This window comes from Suricata suricatta, chromosome 5, assembly GCF_006229205.1.
Source record: "Suricata suricatta isolate VVHF042 chromosome 5, meerkat_22Aug2017_6uvM2_HiC, whole genome shotgun sequence".
Classification (NCBI taxonomy): Eukaryota; Metazoa; Chordata; class Mammalia; order Carnivora; family Herpestidae; genus Suricata; species Suricata suricatta.
The window spans coordinates 125,075,168-125,099,269 of NC_043704.1; the positions used below are offsets into that span (position 1 = coordinate 125,075,168).

Sequence of the window (24,102 nt, forward strand, 5' to 3'; positions counted from 1 at the left end):
TTTACTTCTGTGTCCCATAGCAATCAGGGCCTTTACCTGCTAATAGGCTGCCCAAGGTTCCAAGTCCACAGCTCTACCTGGTGTGCTTAACAAAAAGCGTGCCTTCTGGAAACAGGATCGCCCAGAAGTGGGGCCTCATACCACTCCTATCAGATACATTCAATTATTACAGAGCCCAGTGCCCAGCCCATCTGAAGCCAGCAGACAGTGGAGACCCAGATAGATATCTTGATATCTGTTTATAGCCCATGCTGGAGGCAGGGAATACTTTAGAAATATGGGGGGAAAAAGGAAAGAGGAAGTCTTGGAATTTCGTTCATTAGTGGATACATTTAGCCACCTCACCCTTGCACCCAATAGAACAAAAGGCTAGCAGCCTTGCTATGGGGCACCCCTGGCTTTGAGACCACCCATACCTAGCCACCACCCTGTTTCAGGAGACTCACACGGCGGTGATGGTTGCCACAGTCTTGAGACTTGCCGGGTTCCGGATCATCTTGTCCAGGGTGTTGACAATCTCCGCAAAGCGGGGCCGGCTGTTACGGTCCTTCTGCCAACAGTCCAGCATGAGCTGGTGGAGAGCAGCCGGACAGTCCATGGGTGGGGGCAGCCGGTAGTCCTGCTCAATGGCATTGATGACCTGTAGTGACACACATGGGAATAGGTATGACTGGGTGATGAGACACCACCCAGTCATTCACAAAGTAGCTCCCAAGGATGGAGCCTTCCTCATTCTGTGCTCATAGCCTCTCTCCATAATGGATTTGACGTGTACTTGGCTTTTCTCCTTAGACTGTCTCTAGTACCCACAGGAAGCCTGACACATACTACATCTCTGTAAATGCTTACTGAAGAATGAGCTGGTGAATAGCTGGAGCTTCTTCTCTCTTTAAGAGGACATCGGACCCGATGCCGGCAGCTGGTAGCACGAGGGGTGATGATGAGATGGCACCCGGGAAACCCAATGGATTTGTTCTTTACAAGGACTCCCGCCAAAGCACCTGGATGGCTCCGTCGGTTGAATTTGCAAGGAACTTCAGCCCAGGTCATGATCTCATAGACCTGAGTTTGTGAGTTTAACCCCTGCATCAGGCTCTGGGCTGACAGCTTGGAGCCCGCTTTGGGTTCTGTGTTTCCTTCTCTGTCTGCCCCTCCTCTGTCTCTCAAAAATAAAGTTTAAAAAAAAATAAAGGACCCCCACCAAAGCCTGTGGTGGCCTCGTCTTGACACTGCTAGAAGAGAAAGAAGGGAAGTCATCAGCTTTTAATAGACAGCCTACTCCAGCAAGGGCTGTTCTCGAGGCTTCTTGTGCATTGTTTGCCTTGATCTTCATGATGCAGCGAAGTGAACTGGCTTGAAGAGAATTTGGTGACACAAACCAGTTAAGTGCTGTGACAACGGTCACAATAACCAGGTGAACCAAAATGAATATAGCCAGTGAGGTTTTGGTAACTTTTTCGGACTACAGGGGATAATTTTGTCAAGATTTTAGAATCTTTACATACTTTGGTCTGCTTTTCAGATTGTTGCAAGAGTTTAACTTCACTCTTTACTTCTTAATTTCCAATTCATTTAAATCGATTGTGCCTGCTCTGTGCTTTTTATAAGAGCAAAAATAATTGTCAACGACCCAGTGCTAAACACACCCTCCTACCACAATGGAAGGCCTGGCATACAATGAGCACCTTTAAGTGATGTAAAAATGTACCTACTGAAATGGAAATATACTCACACCTTAATCTTAAGGAAGAGAGCAGGCTGCAGAACTGCAGGTATAGTATAATCTTGCATTTGTAAAAACAAAAATCAAAACAAAACCACAAAACAGTAATTATACACGTGCATAGAAAAGACCTCAGAAAAATAGCAAGGAGTTAATGGCAGCGGCTGCCTCTGGGCAGCTAGGCACACGAGTGCTTTTCATGCTCGTTTGTGTTTTTATTCCCTATAATAATTATACATTGATTTTATATTAAAATAAACAGTTCAAGCACCTTCAATAACAAAAGAAATAATTTGGAGTTTGGGGATTTTCAGGTGTTTTTGCCTCTACTTTAAAAAAATGTCAGATTCATTTCAATGGATTCTTTTTTTTTTTTTAACCTTATAGATGGGTCAGAAAGTATTTTCAATCAGTTTGTATTTATACAAGTTCTATGCCCAGTATATAGGACATGGAGTGGGGCAGGAGGTAATATGACCTGAAATCATTAGAGATAATCAAGGTGTATTATTCCTTCTATTCCAGGTGGTAGAAAAACAAACAAGTATCCAAACCACACCAATATCAGTACCGTACACAGAAGGGTGACCGGGAACGTGCACTTTTGAATAATATGTTGCTTCACTGCTGAATTTTTACCCCCACCAAACTCCTGTCAATCAAATTACCTGCTTTCCTCTCAGGAGGGCATTATGGCCCATGTTCCCCGTGAGGAAACAGAGGCACACAGAGTGAAGTAACCTGCCTGAGGACCCACAGCTGGAAAATGGTTGGACTAAGACTAAATCGCAGGGGTGCTGATTTTAAGTTTGGAACACCTTGAAGCCCATTTTCCTGAGGCCTCTGTGGGGCCGCCATTGTAATCTCGGCCTTCAAGAAGAGTCCTTGGAGCTGTTTGATGTCTTCATGGCAGGAAACAGAGGTATGAGGCTAAACCAAGTAATCCATGAGGAGGAATGGTCGAGCATCACTCTCATCAGCCTGGCTCATAAACTGGCACCCTTTCCCGCTCCTTCTAGGCAGCCAGACCGAGGGGCCCTGTCACAGAGACCCCACTCACTGTGTAGACAAGTGGGATTATCCACTGAATGGCCCCATGAGCTCTTTTTGGATTCCTCACGGACAAGGTAGGCAGTGCTGGCAGGAAGGGCTAGTGTCCATATTCAACTTCTCATGGGGATGGAGGACCCCGAAGTCTTCCAATGCAAGGCAGCTTGGGGTGCCCTAAACTGCTAGCATGTCTGCTCAAATTCTGTGGTCCCAGAGCCCCAAGTAGTACTTCTTCCCACAAGTTTTCCTCCCGTCTTCCTGTAACAGGAAGGAGCACTAGAGTCAGGCCCTTCTGTGGGGGCACAGCTCCGTGGTGTGACCAGGTGACCCAACCACTCCTGACAGCACCAAGAGGCTGGGGGACCCATACACGCACTGAGTCCTGCATCTGTGAGCTCTGGGCTGAATGCAACTTCGCTACATTTCCCTGGTGTCTTCTGCATGCCACCTTGTTGGAAGTTTGGAAGACTGTCCTGGCATTTGTTTTGTGTTTCCCATGCTTCTCTAGTATACTGACTTTTTAAGAGGAGATCAGAACCACTGATCCCTCCTCCCTGGGGGTCAGCCAGGAGTGCAGGCCCCCACATGGCACCAGTGATGGTATGGCATTGTGGTTAGGAGCAAAGACACTGGAGGCCTGGGTTCAAATCCTAGTTTCACTTATTAGCTCCAGAACCTTGGGAGAGTCACTTGACTTCTGGAAATTGCACAGATATAGTTATTTAAAAGATTCCACAACATTGTGAGGTGATGTTGAGCACCATACACATGAAGGAATGGTAGAGGGAACGTCTTCATTCATAGAGGGAGGCTGTCATTCCTGCCACGTCTACTACAGTACTTGTCTCTGCAAAGGAGGTTACTATTCTGTTGCTGGTCACTTGGAGGTCTAAGGACACAGTGTTTTGAGAAGCACCCAAGCATGCAGAGGGGGGTTGATTAATTGCCAGATCCCTATTTCTCACCTTTCAGGATATAGGATGGCCATGTTCAAGTTTACAAAATGGGACTTCATGCCATTTGCTATTTCTTCTAGATAATTTTGTTGTTATTACTCAAGTTGATATTCTGGGAGCATTGATGCCTCTTGCACATTGATAAAGAAAGCCTTGGGGCACCTGGGTGGCTCAGTCAGTTAAGCATCTGACTTCGGCACAGGACATGATCTCATAGTCCGTGGGTTCGAGCCCTGCGTCGGGCTCTGTGTTGACAGCTCAGAGCCTGGAGCCTGCTTCAGATTCTGTGTCTCCCCGTCTCTCTGCCCCTCCCTTGCTCACTCTCTGTCTCTCAAAATAAAATAAAGACACAAAAAAAAAAGAAAAGGAAAGAAAGCCTTTGCCTTCCACCCCAAAGAAAAAATTACCTAAGTCATTAATTGATGCATGGGTAGCATTTATCTACCCAAGTCTTTCATTGAAGTGTTTTGCCTTTGGAGGGTTTTACTCTTTAAAGGATCTGGGTGTTTTCCAAATTTTCTGAGTATAGAACTTGTAATCAAATTAAAATATCATTATTTCAAAAAAATCACTGTGGTCCTCTAATGAGGTTTTGGGATCATTCTCTGTCACATCTGCCTTGTAGCAGGTGTGGAAAACGGAGACATGGAGAAGCACCTTCCATCTGGCCACCTGACGGCTGTAAACACCAGTGACCATGTTTGAATTGTGTGGAAAGATTTGGCCCAAGGTGGGGGGTGTAGGGTGTCCTTCTGAGCAGACTTGAAAACTGGAGTGACGCCTGGGCCCCTTTCCTTGGTCTGTAACAGGATGAGATAAATGGATGTTGAAAACACTGGAGATTAGACAGGGATCAGACAGCATTTCCAGAGAGAAGAGGGAGGGTGTGGTGGTTAAGAGAACCAGTCCAGCTCGGCCACTGTCACCGGAGCAGAGCAGGCGGCCAGCTCACTCGGAGTGGTCTGCAGCAAGTCTTCAGGCCTCTGAAGGCTGGCATAAGACACTGCTCTGGGCCCTAAAGAGCAAGGCAGGGAGGGGAGGGGGGCTGCCTTTGCTTCCCTTGTACCTAGAGAAGGCAGGTGCTCGTGGCTGGGGTTGGTGACAGGAGCTTCTTGGGAGATGAGTGGGGCCTGTCCTGTCCGTGCGCCCTGGCGTCCTCAGTAGGCTACCCATGCATTCCCCATTAGTGAGCTGGGCGGCCCCTGCTCCGCCTTCCGCAGGGGAGTGAAGCCGAGAAGCGCAGAGCAGTGGAGGAACCAGGGCAGAGCGGGTTAAGTTGAGCTCTGATGTTTCAGTAAAACCCCAGCTCCTCTCCACAGACACTGCCACTCTCATTATCTCTGTCAATCAGATCCAAGCAGCAGAACTTCCAAGTTCTCTCCCTGGCTGACAAACTCTGTACATGTTCAAAGACCTTCCTGGGCTCCGGAAGCCCAATTACCAGCACTCCGACTTGCCTCGGCAATTCCCTTTCTTAAGGCCTTTCAACTGTCATCTGTAGAAGCCTTTACTGCCGCCCCCTCTGCGCGTTCTGAGGACTGTGGCTATAGCCCGGCCACCTGTGGCCCCTCCTGGCTCTCTCTCAGGCCAGGCCGTCTCCGAGTGGGTGAAAAGCACCCCCCACGTTTCACCCAGAACCCAAACACACTTGGGACAATGCTTAGGGGCTTCATGTTGGAGAAATACAACAAAACTGGAATACACTGTTACTTTGCGATGCTCCTCTTCCCTTTGCGAGCCAGCTCCAGCATCAAATATCTGGGAAGCCTTTCTCACCTCCCCCGGCCTAATGTCCCCGCAGCCCCGGGTAGGTGCTGCTGGACTGTCAATGGCCAAGAATGGAAGCAGCAAGCACAATGCTTAGCAGCAATGAGTGTTTGGTGACAGAATGTTTTGGGAATTCTGGAAGTCTAATATCAGAAATTCCATTTGTTTTCAGCATAGGTGAATTCATTTGCTGAGAATATCTTGAATGTCAAATCTTATCTGTCAGATAGTTTCATAATCCATTCTATGTGCTGAATTGTTCTTAATAGGATTAGAGTCTCAGGAAAGGGCCTCCATATTTTCTGGATCACATTCATTACCACTCCGGCTGATGGTGTGGCTGCAACAGGGTGTGGCTGATTTCCTGAATGCAGCCTTGGCCTCAGTTCTGACACTTACTGCTCTGACATGCTACCGGGCAGAAGCGGGTTGTGGATAATCATAGATGAGAGGGGGCTTAGATGCCACATGTGGCCCTGGACCCTGGTTAATGATGCAGCTGTCTCCCCCGCCCTGAGCTGACGCCATCGGATCAGGGTGTACAGTCACAATAGGAGCCCAGCACCTTCTCACAGTTGGGAAATGTTTCCTGAGCTCCCAGATCACCACCTTTCTCAGTCTTCTGAGCATGTGCCATGGCTCTAAACCTCGGGCTGGAGAGAGGGCTGGCTGAGGCCAGATTCCTCCAGTTAACGGGGCCACAGAGCCACCCAAGCATGGAGGTGCTTATGGTGCATCTGGTTGCCCAGTGGAACCGATCTGGAGCGGTGACAGCCCTGCCTCATCTTGCTGCTAGGCTGTGAAAGAGAATAACCACTCCCAGGGAGATGGGAAGAGTAAGAACAGAGAAATGCAGGTTTTGCAACCCTCTCAGCTCTAGGGGGAGGGCATGTTTTGAAAATACAAAAGCGGGATGACCGGGGGAACAGCCCAGGATCAAAGGCAGTGTGAAAATCTAGATAGGACTTTCAACTGGGGCCTTAACAAAGCAAATCATCCTCAGAAGGCTTCCTCACTGTTTAATAGTTATGAAGCAAAGGGTCTCATCTAGAACACCTCTGCTTAAAGCATCTCAAGACGCTTAAAGCCTGGAGGGGTGCTGATCACCTCCACTCAGACAGGGTCCCACTCCTGTGGGCCATCTGAATCTGACTCAGCTTTGGGAAGCTTGCTCAGCTCCTCCTTCAGTGACATGTGACAGGCCCACAGAAAAGTAGACTCTCAGGAAAGAAGGGCCCTTTCCAGTTCTTCTCTTTAAAGCTGAGCAGTATGTGCTATATAGAAACTGTGACTAGCTCAACGCAGGACATCTGTCAGAGGCCCCACCCAAAGACCAGCACTGGCTGTGTGCTTTGAGGCAGAATCTCCTGCTTCCTTTGGGCCTGCTCTGTTTCATGGTCCACAGCCATTCAGAACCAGCCCTGGGGCTCCCAGCTTGGCCCAGGCACCTTTACAGGCTCTGGGGTATTGGGATTGTCATATCTCCACGCTAGACTCTGATTAGTTCAAACACTGGTGCCAAGGGGGTGCCTGTATCCCCTGCCTGGACACTTCAAGCTCAGGTCATGAGGCCCTGAGCTGAAACCAGAGAGGAGGAGCTGGCATGCCCCAGGCTGTGGGGACCCTTCAGTGGGGGTTTGTGGTGACCAGGTACCTCTGACACTCACATCTTGGTTGGACATATCCCAGTAGGGTCTCTCTCCAAATGACATGACTTCCCACATGACGATCCCGTAGCTCCAGACGTCGCTGGCAGAGGTGAACTTGCGGTAGGCGATGGCCTCTGGCGCTGTCCATCTCACAGGGATCTTCCCTCCCTGGAAGAAGGAAAAGCTGGTCAGCCCAACTGTCAGGTTTCTAGTCAAAGGCAGGAGAAAATGAACTCAGCATGCATGTCCTTTCCACTCCCTGCCTTCGTGTCTGGTGAGTTAGGGCAGCCAGGTAGCGTGTGCCCCATGCGCAGGCCTCCAATACGCACGTGTGGACAGAGGCTCAACGAGGATTTGTGTGACCTGTGGTGATCTCACTCCATATGTGGGCACACCACCCATGAGGGCATGGCTGTACCGAAGGTTCGGTCCCCAACTCCCTGCACACTGATCTTAATGTCACTGTTGGGGAGGTGGGTGGTAGAGGGAGTGTAAATGGTATACACACACCCCAACATACAATTCCCTACTACAGGAGCGGGAGATGTCAGGTGCACCTGCCTGTTCCATAGCACTTGTAGGCTTCACAACACTGGGTCAGGAGGAAGCAGAACAAACACAAAAGTGAGGGCCTCCTACTACAAGATCACTTTCCTCGTGTTCCACCTCTTGCAGGGGGCTGGGGGGGTGGGAGAGTTTCCTTGCACTGCAGCTTGTAGATGGCCCTGGGCTGCACTGGGTTTAATGGGCCCGGCACTGAGGTCTCTGCAGGTGCCAGGTATACCCCCTGCGTGTCAGTGGTGGTTGATATTTCGAGGTTAGAGGTAGACACTTTTCGCTTTTAGGTCTACTTCTCCTTGCCCTCCGACCCCACAATGGACATTTCCAACGTGCTCTCTACTTGGCCCTCAGCTTGTCTGCCAGACCTTGGCCTGTTTTAAGGGATTGTTATCCATCCATTCATCCATTCTCCCTGCCAACATTAGGCAACGTGCACTGCTTTGTGCCAGGCCCTTTTTGAGGAGCTGGTGTCCCAGAGATGAGCCAGGCATGGTCCTTGCCCTCAAGCTGCACAGGGAATGGGGAGGTGGACAAGAGACACTTAAAATGTGTTGTTAACGATATGGAAAGTGAGGAGTGTGAGGCTGACGGGGATACAAGGTGCTGTGAGAACCAGAACAGACTCCCCTAACACATGCAGGCGGTGAAGGTGCCCAGCAGCAGCCAGAAGGCCAGTGCCCTGTGGAGTTAAGGGCGCTTAGAGCCTCTGTCTGGGTTTGGATACCAGTACTGCTCCTTCCAGCCTGTGTAACCTGGCACCAGTTACATAACCTCTCTGTGCCACTCTTTCTCGGCGCAATGGGGGTAATGATCACACCTATACAGTCAGATTGTTGCGAGGGTTACGTGGGTTACTGCTCACACAGTGCTTGGGACAGGGCCTGGTGTGCTGCACGTCTGTGAACTGTGACTTCACTATACGCTCAGTCCCAGAGGACGAGAAGTTAATTGGGCAGAGGCGGGAGGAGGGAAGTCTAGGCAGACAGGAGCGTGCGCAGGTGCCAGGGTGAGAGGGAGGGTGGTCATTAAGTGCAAGGGGGAGCCCAGCGTGGCTGCAGCTTGGCAGTCCCAAGGGTGAGTACCCAGGGCAGGGTACCAATGCCACTCCGCGCCCCAGGGTGAAGTGGAGGGCACTCGCCTACGCAGCCCTCCACAACTCATCAACCTCTAGAACGAACATGATCCTCATTTTCATTTCTTCCTGCCAACTAGCGGTTTTTCCCTCCCTGGCCTTTCGCTCTGCCCAGGCTCTGCCCACACAATACCTGAGGCTCCTTCCCCTCTGCATCTGCCTCGTGCCTCCACTGAAGGAGGCTATTTTTATACTGACCGCTCTCACGATCTGTTCCAATCACCAGAGATGCATGTTGGACTTCAGCAAAAAATACCTTGAAAATGTGTAAGTGGTTCATCTGAGTGCAAGTGACAGAAAAAGGAGCAAGCAGCAAAGTGTATTTATATCTGGTTTCCCGACCAGGGCCTGGGAGGAATAACGGCTGCCCAGCCAGGCCCTCCCCAGATGCACATCCAGCTGCCTGCAAAAAAGACAGTCCTGATTTCCCCGGAGGACCACAGGCTCTCATGGTGGGAGACATCCTCCGCTCAAATGCCAGCAACATGACACATGCCTGGAGGGCAGGCCCGGGCCTCTGCAGCAACAGGGTGCTTTGTTCTCACCATCCCCCAGAGCAGGAAGCAGCTCACTGGTTTTATCTATGAGGCACCCATGACTGGCAGAGAGGTGGAAAATTCAGCCAGTGAACCAGGAGTCAGCAAACTCCTGAAGGCCAGTGTCAGCCGTTGGGGTGGACGCCACGCCTGGAGAAGGCCTGGGCCCAGCGGGGGGGGTTCCGCTCCCTCAGAGTACCTGGGTGAAGTGAGGTGGGAGAGAGCAGGAGTTTAAGGTGACTCTGTGTGTGTGTGTGTGTGTGTGTGTGTGTGTGTGTGTGTGTGTGTGTGAGAAAGAGAGAGAGAACAGGACTCCGTAAGCACTTATCAATATGTGTGAGAGGGAGATAGAAAGGTTGGCTGTGTGGTTCTGTGAGTAGGAGAATTAGGCCTTATCTTCTGTGTGTATGTCTGTCAGGGAGTGGGGAGGGGATGTGAAAGTGTGGTCCTTCTGAATTTCAAAGAGGCAGCTTGGGAGTCTGAAGGTGTCCTCTCTGCCAAGTCTGGAGCAGACCCCAGGGGCTGCCGGTGACAGCTGTTGAGTTGCTCCCTCCTGCATGTAAAATGGTGGAGCTGGGCACGCTGGCAAAGCGCCTCAGCCCTCCTGCCACCTTGTGCTGTTGGGCCTCACTGAACACTGAATTTGGCCTGTCATGGCCCCCTCCCCCCTCCCCCACTGATCCTGGCAGGGAGCAGAGCCTTCCTGAAGAGCCTTCCAGGACAGAGAGGTGACAGCTCCTCACACCAGCTCTCCCACTTAGCCAAGAGAGCAGGAGATGCTGACCTCTGAGGCGAACAAAAGGAAGGGAAAGTCAGGGGGGCACAGGGATGGGTGCTTTCATTCCTGGGAATTTAACACTATTCCTCCCAGCTTTTCAAACATCACTTCATGAGCATTGCCTTCGGATGCTCAGAGGTAATTATGGTGATGATTATTTAACTCATCTTCCGTTATGTGAAAAGAAAGCTATTAACGTAGAGCACAGTGACCAGCCTTGTGAAGGGAGACTGGAAGAGAAGGAAGTGGAATGGAGTTACGGCAGGCAGGGTTTTTACCAGTGAGGACGGTTGTCCTCCTGGAAGAGAGTCTGTTCCAGAAGGCCCCACGACCAATGCATTCATATAACTGCAAAGTGCTCTCAGAGTCCTGGCTTTCTCCAATGCAGGCATGAGGATGGACAGAGAAGGAGTGATTTGTTCTGTTGGATGGGAAGGCACGTGAGGGAATAATTCTCAGGGGGAGGAGCAGATGAGGCTCAGTGGGAAGGAGTCTGTATCTATGTGGTCAAAAAGAGGCCAACCCTGGGCTTTAAGAGAGTACTGTCCCCAGCTCAGGGCGCAGGGCTTCTCCAAGGCACCTGATGACTGCTACCTCCAGGGATGCAAAGGCAGTCTGAGTTCTGCAGGGAGGGACCCTGTTTCCCCAGCGCTGCTACAGGGGGTCACTGTTTGGGTGTGGGGGAGGGAGAGGGAAGAGGAGGGAGGAGCATCTCACCCCCATCAGGGCCCCAGGCTCCCCACAGGACTTACATGCTGACCTATGTAAAGCTTTGCACTGAATGGTTGTGCTGCCAAGAAATTCTTCAGAAGTTTGAAATCCACTGTTTCAGAACAATCACACCTTAACTCTGGCATAAGACAGACTATAATGTGTGTGTGTGGGTGTATGTGACTTGATGAACTAAAAGAAGATTATCTGGCAGTGAATTAATTCTAACCTAGACATCTTCAGGGTCAACTGCGAATAACGCACAGCCACAGCTGCCAGCGGCTGTGACCAACAGGTGGAAGGTGTCAGTGCAGAGGTATTGTAAGTCCCTCAGCCTCAGCCAGCCGGCAACAAGCTCTGAGCCAGAACCCAAGCTGCCAGGCACCCTGGTGGGGGTGTGGCAGTCCGTGATGAGACTCGGCTCCACTCCCAAAGATCAGCAGATAGCCCCCATGCCTCCCAGCCAGCTCACTCTCTTGTCATGGCAAGATTAAGTAGGCACCGCTCATAGCTTTGGTTCTAAAACCCAGTCAATTGTAGAGTTTTACAGGCCAAAGTCTGAGCATAGCACCAATTCCTCTTGCTGATTACTTATCCTATTGAGGCCCATAAAAGTAACACTTCTGTGGGCAAGAGGCATTGCTACTGTGCTTTCCTCTGCCATCTTGTGTGAGATGAAGTCTCAGTGGAGATATAGCAGGAATCCAGACACTCATGAATACTGAGTGGTGATAAAAGACTTGTTCATCAAATATTGGGATCATGCTGCAGGTGGAATCCCCTTGAAGTCTGGAAGCAATAGGTTTATAACCAAGAGCATCATGCAGTGTCTCTGAATTTCACAGTAAACAACTCTCCAAAAGGTTTATAACATAAAAAAACCATATTGGGGTTGTTGTGGAGATCCAACATGATATATATGTAAACCTCTCAGCATATTATTGTCACCATTAAACAAGATCTATTGAGTTGTGTGGGTTGGATTGTATCTCCTTCCCCCCCCACCCAAAAATTTGTTCAAGTTCTAACCTTCTGTAACCAGTGAAGGTGACCTTATTTGGAAACTGGTTATTTCAAAACGTAACCAAGTAAGATGAGATCATACTGGATTGGCAGATGGCCCTAACATCCAATGACTGGTGTCTGAATAAGAAGGCCACGTGAAGACAAAAATGGAGGGAATAACATGAAAATGGAGGCAGAGATTGGAGTGATGTACCTATAAGCCAAGGAATGCCAAAGATTGACAACAACAGCTGGAAACTAAGAGAAAGGCATGGAAAAGATTCTCCAACAAAGCCTCAGGAGGGAGCATGATACAGCCAACACCTTGGTTTTGGACTTCCAGCTTCCAGAACAGTGAGAGAATAAATTCGTGTTGTTGAAAGCCATCTAGTTTGTGGTGCCTTGTAAGGGCAGCTATAGGAAACTAATACATTGAGTATATACAAATGTATCAGGCCCTCGCTTAAAAATACTGCTGTTAGGGGCACCTGAGTGGCTCATTTGGTTAAGTGTCTAACTCTTGGTATGGGCTCAGGTCATGATCTCATGGTTTGTGAGCATCGTATAGGGCTCTGGGCTGATAGTGCAGAGCCTGCTCGGGGATTCTCTCTTCCTCTCTCTACTGATCCCCCCCCAAAATAAAAAGGGATATCTGAGTGGCTCAGTCAGTTAGGTGTCTGACTCTGGGGTTCAGCTCAGGTCATGATCTCAGGGCTCATGAGCTGAAGCCCCACATTGGGCTTTACGTGGATAGTTTGGAGCCTGCTTGGGATCTCTCTCTCCCCTTTCTCTGCTCCTCTACCACTTGTGCTCTCTTACAATAAATAAACTTAAAAATAAATAAATACACTTAAAAAAGAAAGTTACTGCTATTAAATTCCCAGGTGGCAGAGCTACCGTGGGCTGTCAGTAGGGGGCAGCAGGATTTGGGAGCGAGAGACACCTCTCACATTCAGATGGAAGGCCAGCAGACAAACCCCTAAGCCCCAGGCCCTCTGTGCTGTTGATCAGACCCAGGCCAGTCTACACCTTGAGGAACTGCCTTTTTAAGCAATGTGAGTGCTGTGTGGTGAGAACTCCAAGGGCAAGACCACGGCACTTCTAGTGTGGACAACAGTCAGAAGGCACCCCTGACCGTGATGCTGGAGGCACCATCACTTCTACTCACTAGAGGGGCATGACATGCCTGAGGGGGAATCCGCCCCCATTTTACCAGACTGTCCGCAGACCCAGGTGGCCCCTCCAGGCCTAGGAAGCTGCATCTTAGTTGCACAGCTGAAGGCAGTATCATCGCCCTTACTCTTGGCATGCCCATAAAACCCAGCCTAGTGGTTCTCCGACCTGGCTGCCCATTGGAATCACCATGAAGAAGGGTTGTTTTCTTTTATGTTTTCCTTTGTTTAATGCCAGTGGGTATTCTAATTTATTTAAAGTCTCTGGTTGTGGTGGGAACTTAAGCACTGGTAGGTGCTTCAGGTGAGTCTAACATGCAGTCATTAGTCACAACCACTAGCCCGGATCAGTGGTTCTTAAATTTGAGTGGAGATAAGACTCTCCTGGAAGCCTTGTTAAAACACATCATAGAGCCCTAACCCAGGCCTTCCAGTTTACCAGTTCTGGAATAGGGTTTGAGTATTTACATTTCCAACAAGTTCTCACTGTGGTTGCCACACTTTGAGAACCACTGGCGCGTATCAACTGAGCATAAATTATGGATGGAGTGAGGGCTCATCTTGAGTATAACTCTGAGCATCGTGAATGGCTGGGTTGACTAGGATTCTGAGACTTCATTTGGGCTCAGTAAAGAAGACGGCCGTGACTAATGAGTGATGTCTGCCAAAGGTGAGAGAATGAATGGCCATAGATATATGGCAAATATTTGCCAATACTGCACTAGACCTCAAAGGATCTCGAAATCATCAGCGGGGAGAAGGCAGTGAGCTGGTTTCCTCAAAGTTTCCATCACATAAGTATCTCTGTGGCCCAAGGGAAATACAGGGTGAACTGAAGTTTCCTTTGCACAGAAAATATCCCTCAGAAGTGGCCTTGGGACACTCCCCATGGAGTAGTGGCCGTCTGGACTATGCAGTTGGCCAGCCTGGGTGAGGCATCTGCTGGAGAGAGGGGTTCTGCACAGCACTCTGTAGACGGTGCAGAAGCAGATGGCCCTGTCCCCAGGGTGCATCCACAGGACACACCCTCCTCTTCCCTAGTCACTGTCCACTGCCCTAGACCAAGTGGTCTAATGTGGCTCTAAAGTATTAAATTTAGAAGGTGTTTTGATACGCACATTTCTATTTAAAAACACTGTGAAAGTACACTGACCGTTTCCCCCAACCTAACCAACAAAGTGCTTTTTCCAGATAAGACCGGTATCAGCCAGGAAGGAAAAGCAGGTTCTGTCTAAAAGGTTATCTTTCTTGAGTGTTACCAGCTTCTAACAGCCAGTGGAAATGGCTCCTGGCTGCTGAATTGCAATTGAGTCTATATAATAAAGAGGCTGTTCCTAGTTCCCCAGGATGCCAGGAATTTGCATGAAAACAGTCTCTCCATCTTCTGAGAGAGTTCATCTGGCCCCGCTGCTTATTTCTTTCCAGAAGCCACAATCTTGATGGTGACACTGTAATTTATTACCATGCTAAGGATTATGATGCAACATACAGAGAATTAGAACTTTAGGTGAGAAACAGGCTGCAGGAACAGGTGAGCTTTCGGAGAGGACGGTCTTATTTGTCATGCAAATGACACAAATAACAGAGAAAAGGGCTAGGAGAAAAGACAACCCAAAAAGACACACTGTGTTGGCTGCAGACAAAATTGTTTCTAAATAGAATGTTTTTCAAAGCTTTTCTTGAAGCATTAGTTGCTCCTCCAAAATGAATGACACAATGCATTTTGTACTCGTAATAAAATCTGTGGTTTGAATAACTACAAATGGAGAGATTTACAGTCGGCAGGGTCCTCCTTCCCTCCCGAGCTTCGTGAGAACGGAAACCCTTCTGTGAGATGCTGTGAAAGGTAATTGCAGCCCAAATATCATTTTCCAGCAGCTAGAGAAAGGGCTATTTGGACATAAATTAACTAAAAATATGCGGATGGTAGTGTGTGTTTCATGTGTGAAGAACAGAAAGGCCACTTGGTGACGTTTCCCAGCTGGAGAAAAAAAATCCTGTTCAACCAAACAGCCGCTGCTTCTCAGTCCTACACCAGCCGGGCAAACAGCTGTCTTTTACTACTCACCCTCAAAATAGCCCTTGATGGCTGAGATGCGGGCAGGCATTATTATTATTGTTATTATTACTACTTTGTCATGTGGCAATTCTTGAGTTTATAATTAAAAAGAAAGGGTGGAGAGACAGAAGGCTAAATAATTCACTGGCTGACAAGAGGCAGTGGGTACTCTCTCTGGGCCAGGCCAGGGAACAATGCCACTTCTGCCCTGAGGAGGGCACTGTTCAGGGAATCCTGAAGTGGTCATCAGCGTGGTGATGGCACAGGCTTGCTCTCTCCTGGTGCAATCCCAGAAGCCTGGGCCTTGCTCTCAAGGCTTCTGAGCAGTCAGCCTCTGGAGTGAGTGGCTGCATAAAGTGGTCCAGCGGGCTGTAGACTCTCTGTGCTCTGCCTTCCCAGAGGGTGGACCGCTGGTAACTCAGGAAGGGCGCCAGTCCTCCTCAAGGACCTGGTGAGCAGCAATGAATGTGCTACACTGCCAAACTAAAACACCCAGCTCCCAACGTGGGGTGGGAGGGCGCGCCTCTAGGCCCTCTGGCTGACAAAGCTATCAGGGAGGATCAGGGAACAGGGTTAAGGAGGAGCCCGGACAGTCACACTACTATCTACCTTTCACTTCCTGGGCCATGTCCGGTATGTATCCATTGCTTCTCTGAAAAAGGCAAGAATTGTTCTTTTCTTTTCTTTTTTTCTTTTTTTGAGCATCACAGCTCCCACCCCCACCGCTTCACTGCTGCCCATTCTCGGCCCCAGGCCCACCCTAAAATTCCACAGTCCTGTCCTTTTTCAGGCAGGACCCTGGGTTTTCCCACTTGTCCCCATGTCTCCGTGGCTCTGTCAGTGACCCATATGACTGTCCTACCTTTGCCTCAAGTGTCTCTCCTTGAGCTCAGGCACCACACTCTTCTTGCATTCCATTCCTGCCCTGTGCACAAGGACACTCAGGCTTCCTGGGACAGGACTGCCCCTCCCCCCCACCATGGCAACATGCCTGGGCTGCGAGGCAGGCAGATTCTCTGTCTGCAGACTGAGGCTGGCATCTGCATGGCCCTCCCAGAGACCTCTGTCCAGCCACGTGGGAAGCGTGGCGTTTATTCCATTATCCTCCCTGAGTTGACTATTGCCTCTAACATTTTCCCTCCGTTTCACATGATGTTAAGATCTAACAGACTGTCCGTCCATGGCAACCAGTTTTAATAGATGTACTAGGCATATTCCTTTTTCACAGTGTAATTTTGGGGGCCTTACCAATGTCCACTAGCCACACTTCTAGTCTCTCTTCCTGCCCACACCCTCCAACAGCTACTTAAAAATAATCAGTCATATTAAATAGCTTAAGCTCTTCTGGCCTTCTGAACCGCACTCCTTTCTTGGCACGGCTTCTCTCTCAAACAATCCCAGCAGTTATAACCAAGTCACTTAACCACTCTGTCTTACTGTCTCCACCTGCCAATAGGGATAATAATGCTTCATTATCTCAGAGGGGCGTATGAGGAGCTGCTGGCTGATGCTGGCAGAGTGTGAGGCTTGCAGCGAGCTGCTCCGCCTACTTCCAGGCATGAGCCCTGTTCTCTGAGCCACACGTCCTCCTCCCGTGGGGATAGGGTGACCAGGGTGGGCAGAGCCAGCCCCAAAGACCAATCAGGGAGGCCGGCTCCTTCCCAGGTACTTTGCACATCAGTTACATGAACCAGGTATTCTGAGGTTCGTTTTACAAGCACCAGGAGCTGGTGAGGAGAGGAGGGGGGCCTGGGTCCACACCGGATCAGAGGTGGAGAGGGCACTTGAACCTGGGTCCTCTCATCCCAAATCCAGTGCTGCCTTTTCCTCAGAGTGGTGACCGTAAAGAGCAAGGAAAGATAAATGGGGAGTGTGTCCCTCTATGTGGAGGGCAGGTGGTGTCTTTCCTCTCTCAAATGGGGAAAAAAGACTAGCTGCTGTTTTACTTTGGCAGAGCATGGAGCCCTTGACTCTCAGCCTGGGGTCCCATCCCACCGGCCCTGTTGTGACCCCCAGACTGCCCAACTCCAGGTAAACACTGGGATACAGAAGACCACGTGAGTCTACTGCACTTTGGATGTTTGGGGAGCATTTGCTGAGAGATACAAGTATTAAAGTGTATCTCAAAGTGAAATAGAAAAAAAACATGTATTGCTTTCTTTTTATTAAATATTTATTGATTTATTTTGAGAGAGAGAGAAAGCACAAGTCAGGGAGGAACAGAGACAGAGAGGGAAAGAGAGAATCCCAAGAAGGCTCTGTGCTATCATTGCAGAGCCTGATGCGGGGCTCAAACTCACAAAGTGTAAGATCTTGACCTGAGCCAAAATCAAGAGATGGAGCCTCAACCGACTGAGCCATGTAGGCAGGTCCCCCTATTGCTTTCTTTTTAAAATAGACCATTAACAAGCAGGGTGGACCGGCCAGGGATAAGTTAAGAAGACTGATGGTACCCAGTGAGTGGGAGGGAACAGGGGCACGGGAAGCTCTCACAAACTGTGGCAAGAGTATAAATTGGCAAAAGATTTTGGGAAATAAACTTTTTCTATCAGAATTTAAAATATGCAATTCTTGACATCACCATGAGGGGCAGATGAACATCATGTGCCTCCAGATGTGATACCTTGAGGAAACGCCATCATTTATGTAATGTGTAATGTGTAACCTGAGTCTAATAGGACTAACTTAAAATGAGGAAGATCTTATTAAAAAAAGAAGAATGGTATTACTTAAAAATTTCAGGATCATAAAAAACAAAGGAAGGCTGTGAAAATAGTCCAGGTTAAAAAAACCAAGAGCACACTGTATACACTGCATGTTAGCCAACTTAACAATAAATTATATTAAAAAATAATTTAAAAGTACTTCATATAAAAATGATTGACTAAACATGACAACAAAATGCAATCTCTGATCTGAGACTAGATGCTGTCCAGAAGGAAAAGTGCTAAGAAAAAAAAAAGGACCTTGGAGTGAGTTAACAAAATCAGAATACAGACAGTAGATTAGTTAGAAGTATTTTATCCATATCGGATTCCCCAAGTTGACAGTTGTACTGTGGTTATGTAAGAGAGCGTCTCTATTCTCAGGAAATGCGACACTCATGTCTATGGGGTGAAGAGCCATAATGTATCCAACGTTTCTTCCACAAATTTAGATAAAAACCTTTTGAGGGGGGAGCAGGCAAATGATAAAGAGATGGAGGTGAAGTGCTGATAATAAAGAATCTGGAAAAAGAGTAAAAGTGTATTATTCTTATTCGTGGAATTTTTATTTAAGCTTGAAGGTATTTAAAAATGTAAAATGTGCAAATTCTTAAAACCAGCAATTTCTGTTCTTGGAATTTACTGTACAGGGACATTTCTACAAGTGCGCAGAGACATCTGCACTCACTGAAGCACTGAAATGACGCAACAGCAGAAGTGACTGGGATGGCCATCCAAAGAGAGCTTGTTCACTGGTTTCTACTGTCCCTTCACATGAAGGACACCTGCAAAACCTACAAGGACACCAGCAAAAAGACCCCAAAGACATGAAGTAGGGTACTAAGAGAGGAAAAGGTCATGTTCCTGATGGATTGTTAAGTTTATTTATTTATTGAGAGTGAGAGCAAGCACAAGTGTGAGCGGGGAAGGGGCAGGGAGAGAGGGAGAGAGAGAATCCCAATCAGGCTTCCATACTGTCAGCACAGAGCCCCATGCCGGGCTCCATCTCACAAACCATGAGGTTATAACTTGAGCTGAAATCAAGAGTTGGATGCTCATCCAACTGAGCCACCCAGGCGCCCCATGATTAATCCTTAAGTAATAAAGTAATTCGATGAAAAGATGGTATGTATAGTATGAGACCATTTTTGAGACCATAAAAAATATATACACCCATACCAAACTGTTACTGACAGTGACTTCTAGGAATTGGGAAGGGGAAGTCTGTTTCACTTTTTTTTTTTTTAAAACACTTTTTTTTTTTGATGCCTTTAAGCATCACTTTTATACATCAACCCATAATGACATTTAAAAAAATAAGGCATTCTAGAAACTTCTTTTTCAGGTCAGATGGGCTGAACTAGTAAGTTGAACTAGTAAGCTCCCTTCTCTCCGGCTTCTCTAGGATCAGTCCTCCCCCCAGGTGTGGGTGGAAGGAGTGGGGTTATGACAGCCAAAAGTCTGGTGAGTGGGGCTGTGATAACAGCCAGTAAGAGCCACAGAGAAGGGCCCATGTCCAGGGCTGGCGGAGCAGAGACTGATGGGTCTTTTGTTCCCACTGTGAAGAACCCAGCTGCTGTGGACAGCTACGTTGGTCTCTAGGTACATCGTTTTCCTACTTGGTATCTCAGATCACCAGAGACCTATTGTCACTCATTAATTAATTTCTTAATTCACTTTACAAACAGCTATTGAACAGCACACTCAAGCTTGGGGATCCTCTGATAAAAGAAGCCAGGCTAGCAGCGGGGAGAGAAGACTGCACGGCTCGGTAGAAGGTAAGGCATGTGGAAGAGGCTTTGGGGAGCAACTGCACAGTCTTGAGGAGGGGACTGACATGCAACCAGGTGCAGGTTGGGAGAGCGGCACTGAGGGCAGCCTGAGGCTGGACCTTGGGCCCAGGTGCCCCTGCTTGTTTCCAATCTCTCACCCAAAAGGGATGAGGATTCTGGTACGCATGCACAGGTCTGCTGAACAGAACCCTTGCTTGGATGGTCTTGGGTCTCCAGCTTGATTTAGACTTTGGCCAACGCTGCCGGCATTTGTCCTTTCACTGGTGACTGACCTATTTTCTGATATGCTTTAGGATTTATACTATATTTCCCTATTCCTTAGAAAACCAATGTCTGGTTGTTCCCAGACCTAATTTCCCCCAACCTGGTGGATCTAGACCCCTGGTCTTTGCCTCCCTGGCCATGAATAAATTTACCATATGGCTGTCTCAAAGGCACCTGGCATCTTCACAGTGGGAAAAGAGATGCCTCAGTTTCTGCTCCTCCAACCTTCGACTTGAGCCTTTCCCTACAGCTCTTAGTGGCTGTTATCAATAGCCCTACTTACTGAACTTGGGGCCTTCCTAATCTTGTCATAGCCTAGGACTGCCAGATCTCTGTTCCAGAATTTTCTGTAATTGTGAGAGTCATGGCAGCACCTCTTGCTGAAGTCCAAAACACCTTCTTTTCAGAGGGTTCAGAATCCATTTTATCTGGAGCTGGTGAGCACCCCTTCCCCCACAAACCCTAGTAACTATTTCCACCAGAACTCTGATCTCCTTAGGCCTAGAACCCATAGTCACCATTTTGTAGGAGCCCAAAAGGCTCAGGAGATAATCCTCAACCACAAGTCAAGAGAAGTCTTGGAAGGTTCTCAAGATCAATGGACAATGCACATGATAAACAGAAGCCTTCTCATCCGGTATGGTTGGAGAACCTCCTAGAGGTTCTATATCTGTAGGAACATTTCAGTATTTCCCAAAGCCTCTAAGACTTTCATATTCTTGGGGCCTTCAGGGATATATTTTCCTGCCTGTGGCAAAGGATGGGTGGGATTAGGACAGGTGAAGGGAAGGACATCCTATTTCTGGAGAAGAGTAGGCATGAAGGCAGAGAAGTAGGAATTAAGGAGCCAGCATATTTGTCAGTAGAGAGCAACTTGTCTTCTCTCCCCTTCTTCCGTTCTCCCTCCCCTCAAGGAAATCAGACTGTGTACATCAAAGGTGTGGGCAGAGTGCATAGTGATGCAGGACTGCAAGCAACAACCTAAAATAGGAATTGGGAAGAGATGAGAATCTTAACGTTTTTAGCCAAAGGTCATTCCAAAACTTTCCTAAGCAAAAATCCAAGAGAGTGATCTCTAGAATGTTATTCAGTTGACTTTCCAAATAGAATAAAGGAACATCTGATTGGATTAGGGAGCTACCATTCAAAATATCAGTGACAATGTGACATGGTGGCTGGAGTCCGAAAACATCATCCTGCAGCCATGCTAATGAAGATTGGTTCAGACAAGAATCACCAATGGATGCTAAAACTAGGGGAGAAATTTCCATGAAGAGCAGGATATTTGCATAACTTGTCTTCCCACAGATTACTTATCAGTTATAAGAGAGAAACACTTAATATATATTGTATGAAAATATACAGTGGAGAAACTGGACAAAACCTTGACCAAGTGATCAAAATTCATACCACCAACGAGGGGCACATGAGCCTTATGTATCTTGAGGTATAAAACCTAGGAAGTATACATCACTTAATAGGATTATAGCCAAGAATGCAGAACCTGAAGCTAGTTATGAGGAATAGCAGAAAAACACCAAAGGAAGAATGTTCTATTAATGAAAAAAAGTGACTTCATCCTTAAAACAATAAGAGTCAATGTCATGATAGACCAGGAAAGACAGTGGAATTGTTCCAGATTAAAGGAGATGAAAGGGACACCACAACTAACTAAAAGAGCTGACCCTAGACTGCAGGACCTGGAGGGTATTCACTCCCAGGAGAGATCGTTTTTGACAAAATTGAAAATCATATCCATTTTTTGGAAATCTTATCCAAGTAAAAAGTTTTAAAAAATCTCCTCAGTTGACTGAGTAGCTAAAGGAGTTCTCTGACCAGACTGTGGCATTTCCTTTTAAATTGGTCTTATAGAGAAGGCAGTGAGGAAAGCCCCAAGACATTTCTATCATGGTTTCAATGCAGATAGTAAAAAAAAAAAAAAAAAAAAGGTAATATGGACAATATTCTACCTTGGAAGCTCCTAAAATGCAATAAAATTTCCCTGGGATCTTTTTTTTTTAAGGCTTATTTATTTATTTTGAGAGAGAGAGAAAGAGAGCGAGCAAGCATGCTTGTGATGAGCAGAGAGAGAAAGAGAGAGAGGGAGAGACAGAGAAAAAATCCCAAGGAGGCTCCATGCTGTCAGTGCAGAGCTCAGCACAGGACTCAATGCCATAAACCATGATGTCATGACCTGAGCAGAAACCAAGAGTTAGACACTTAAATGACTAAGCCATTCAGGGGCCCCTCCCTGGGATCTTCCTTAAAGACCAATAATGAGCATGGTTTGTAGAGTCTCTTAGGCCTGGAACAAGTATGATTCGGGACAGAAATATTGACCACATAACATAACCTAGTATCATCACAATTGATTGCCTATAGTTTCCAAATACTCCACTTGTAGTGGCAAAGCCCTTGTTTGAAAGGAAAGCTCATTAAAAGCTCAGTATCTCAAGTTGGTGAGACAGAAGCTGCTGCAGTTGAAGCAGGGTGGTGGTCTGGAGCCCAGCTTGGTCTCCCATCACCCAGTATGGCTCCTGACCACCTTCAAAATCTCCTACTGTGAAGTCTTACATATTCAAATATCTGCCAGTGGACCTAGTATATTGAGTAATGCTCCATGGTTTGAAATGCGATGAAAATATTGAGAAACTCCTATTGATGGAGCAAATGGAGAGAAGAGCACTGGCCACATGGGTAAAGAGGCAGCCCGGAGACTCATATACAGGAAATGATACATTTTTTCCTCTCCTTTGATTCACATATAGGTGCCAACATGGTTGTTTTAATTTTGCTCTTATTGAAGACCCTGAATTTTTTTCCTATCTCAAATGGTTAGGCCTGCTGACGGGTCAAGTATTTATTATGCCTAAATGGAGTGAGTGCTTCCTGAAAGTGACTGAATGGACTCTAATTTCCTAACCCAGGCATTTCTGCTACAATGTCATATATATATTTTGAAAAAACCTCATATTCTGTGAAATGGCACAAAAAATAACAGAGCCGGTGAGGAAAGACTTACGTTTGGAGAAGACCATTCAAAATGTAATAAAAGCACAATAATCCAAATAAAAATAGCAGTATGGGTAAATTACAACCTGCATTTGCACCCACATATCTTTCTTTCATCGCTCCTTCTGCAACCTAAACCCTGGATTTTCTGTCTCTTTATGGAAGAGATAGGACTTGGGGGGCAGTCACATCTCAAAGAGATCAGTTTTATCAAAATTTCAAATCTGACCCAGAGTATAGTCTTCTTTGTCCAAAAATTAAAGTTTAACACAAAGGAAAATGTTTCCAGTTTCCACATCTTCAGATTGACTAGATAACAGAGTAGAAAACACAGCAGTTCTGGAAACCACTAACCTAGCCAGTATCTGCGCACAAGAAAGGTCTTTCTGTCAATGTTCACCTTTTTTTCTCAAGGTCTTATTATTTTGCTGAGGCTTTTTCTATGATTGTATGAAATCTTGCCCCTGATATTTGCTTCAAGATGTAAATATCCTGGGGAAAGGCCACATGAAGCCATGGGACTTGCACATTATGTTGGCATCATTCCCCCATTTATCAGTCACAGACTGAGTTTGCATCAAAGGAACAGGCACGGTAAGAGAACAGGCTATGTCTCCCTTCCCATTTTTAGGAGGTACCTCAGAGTTGGGGAGAGCTAATGGATATTTGTCAAGTATCCACTGGGCACCAGCTGCTCTGCTGGGTACTTAATTAATATCATCCAATTTTCGCGATTATACTAAGAGGTAAGTTTTTAATCCCCATTTTGCAGATTAGAAAATTGAGACTCCTGAAGTAAATACCTCACACAGGTACATAGTGTGTTAGAAGAGCCAGAGGGTTTAGATTCCAGTCTCATTGATATCCAAATTTCTATTCTTTTTTTTTTTTTTTAATGTTTACTGGGGCAACTGGGGGGCTCCTCAGTTTAGTGGCCGACTTAGGCTCAGGTCATAATATCAGAGTTTGTGGATCTGAGCCCCACATTGGGCTCTGTGCTGACAGCTCAGAGCCTGGCGCCTGCTTTGGATTCTGTGTCTCCCTCTCAATCTGCCCCTCCCTGCTCGTGTTCTCTCTCTCTCTCTCTCAAAATTAAGTAGGCATTAAAATAAAATTTTAAAAAAGTTTATTTATTTATTTTGAGAGAGAGAGAGAAATCCCAAACACATTCCTGCCTGTCAGCACAGAGCCCCATGCAGGGCTCGAACCCACGAACTGTGAGATCATAA

At 47.3% G+C, this 24,102-nt stretch overlaps 1 protein-coding gene across 2 annotated transcripts in view; it reads right to left on the reverse strand.

Moving 5' to 3' along the window:
• Positions 1-24,102, reverse strand: part of EPHB1 (EPH receptor B1) — a 414,308-nt gene that overhangs the window by 6,751 nt on the left and 383,455 nt on the right. For both annotated transcript variants that reach the window (XR_003908874.1, XM_029940232.1), the window contains exons 13-14: positions 7,164-7,313; positions 447-640 (exon numbers count right to left, since the gene is read on the reverse strand). Coding sequence is in view for 1 of the 2 variants with exons in the window: in XM_029940232.1 (XP_029796092.1) it covers positions 447-640; positions 7,164-7,313 (344 nt within the window). In the remaining variant the exon portion in view is untranslated. The remainder of the gene's footprint in view (positions 1-446; positions 641-7,163; positions 7,314-24,102) is intronic.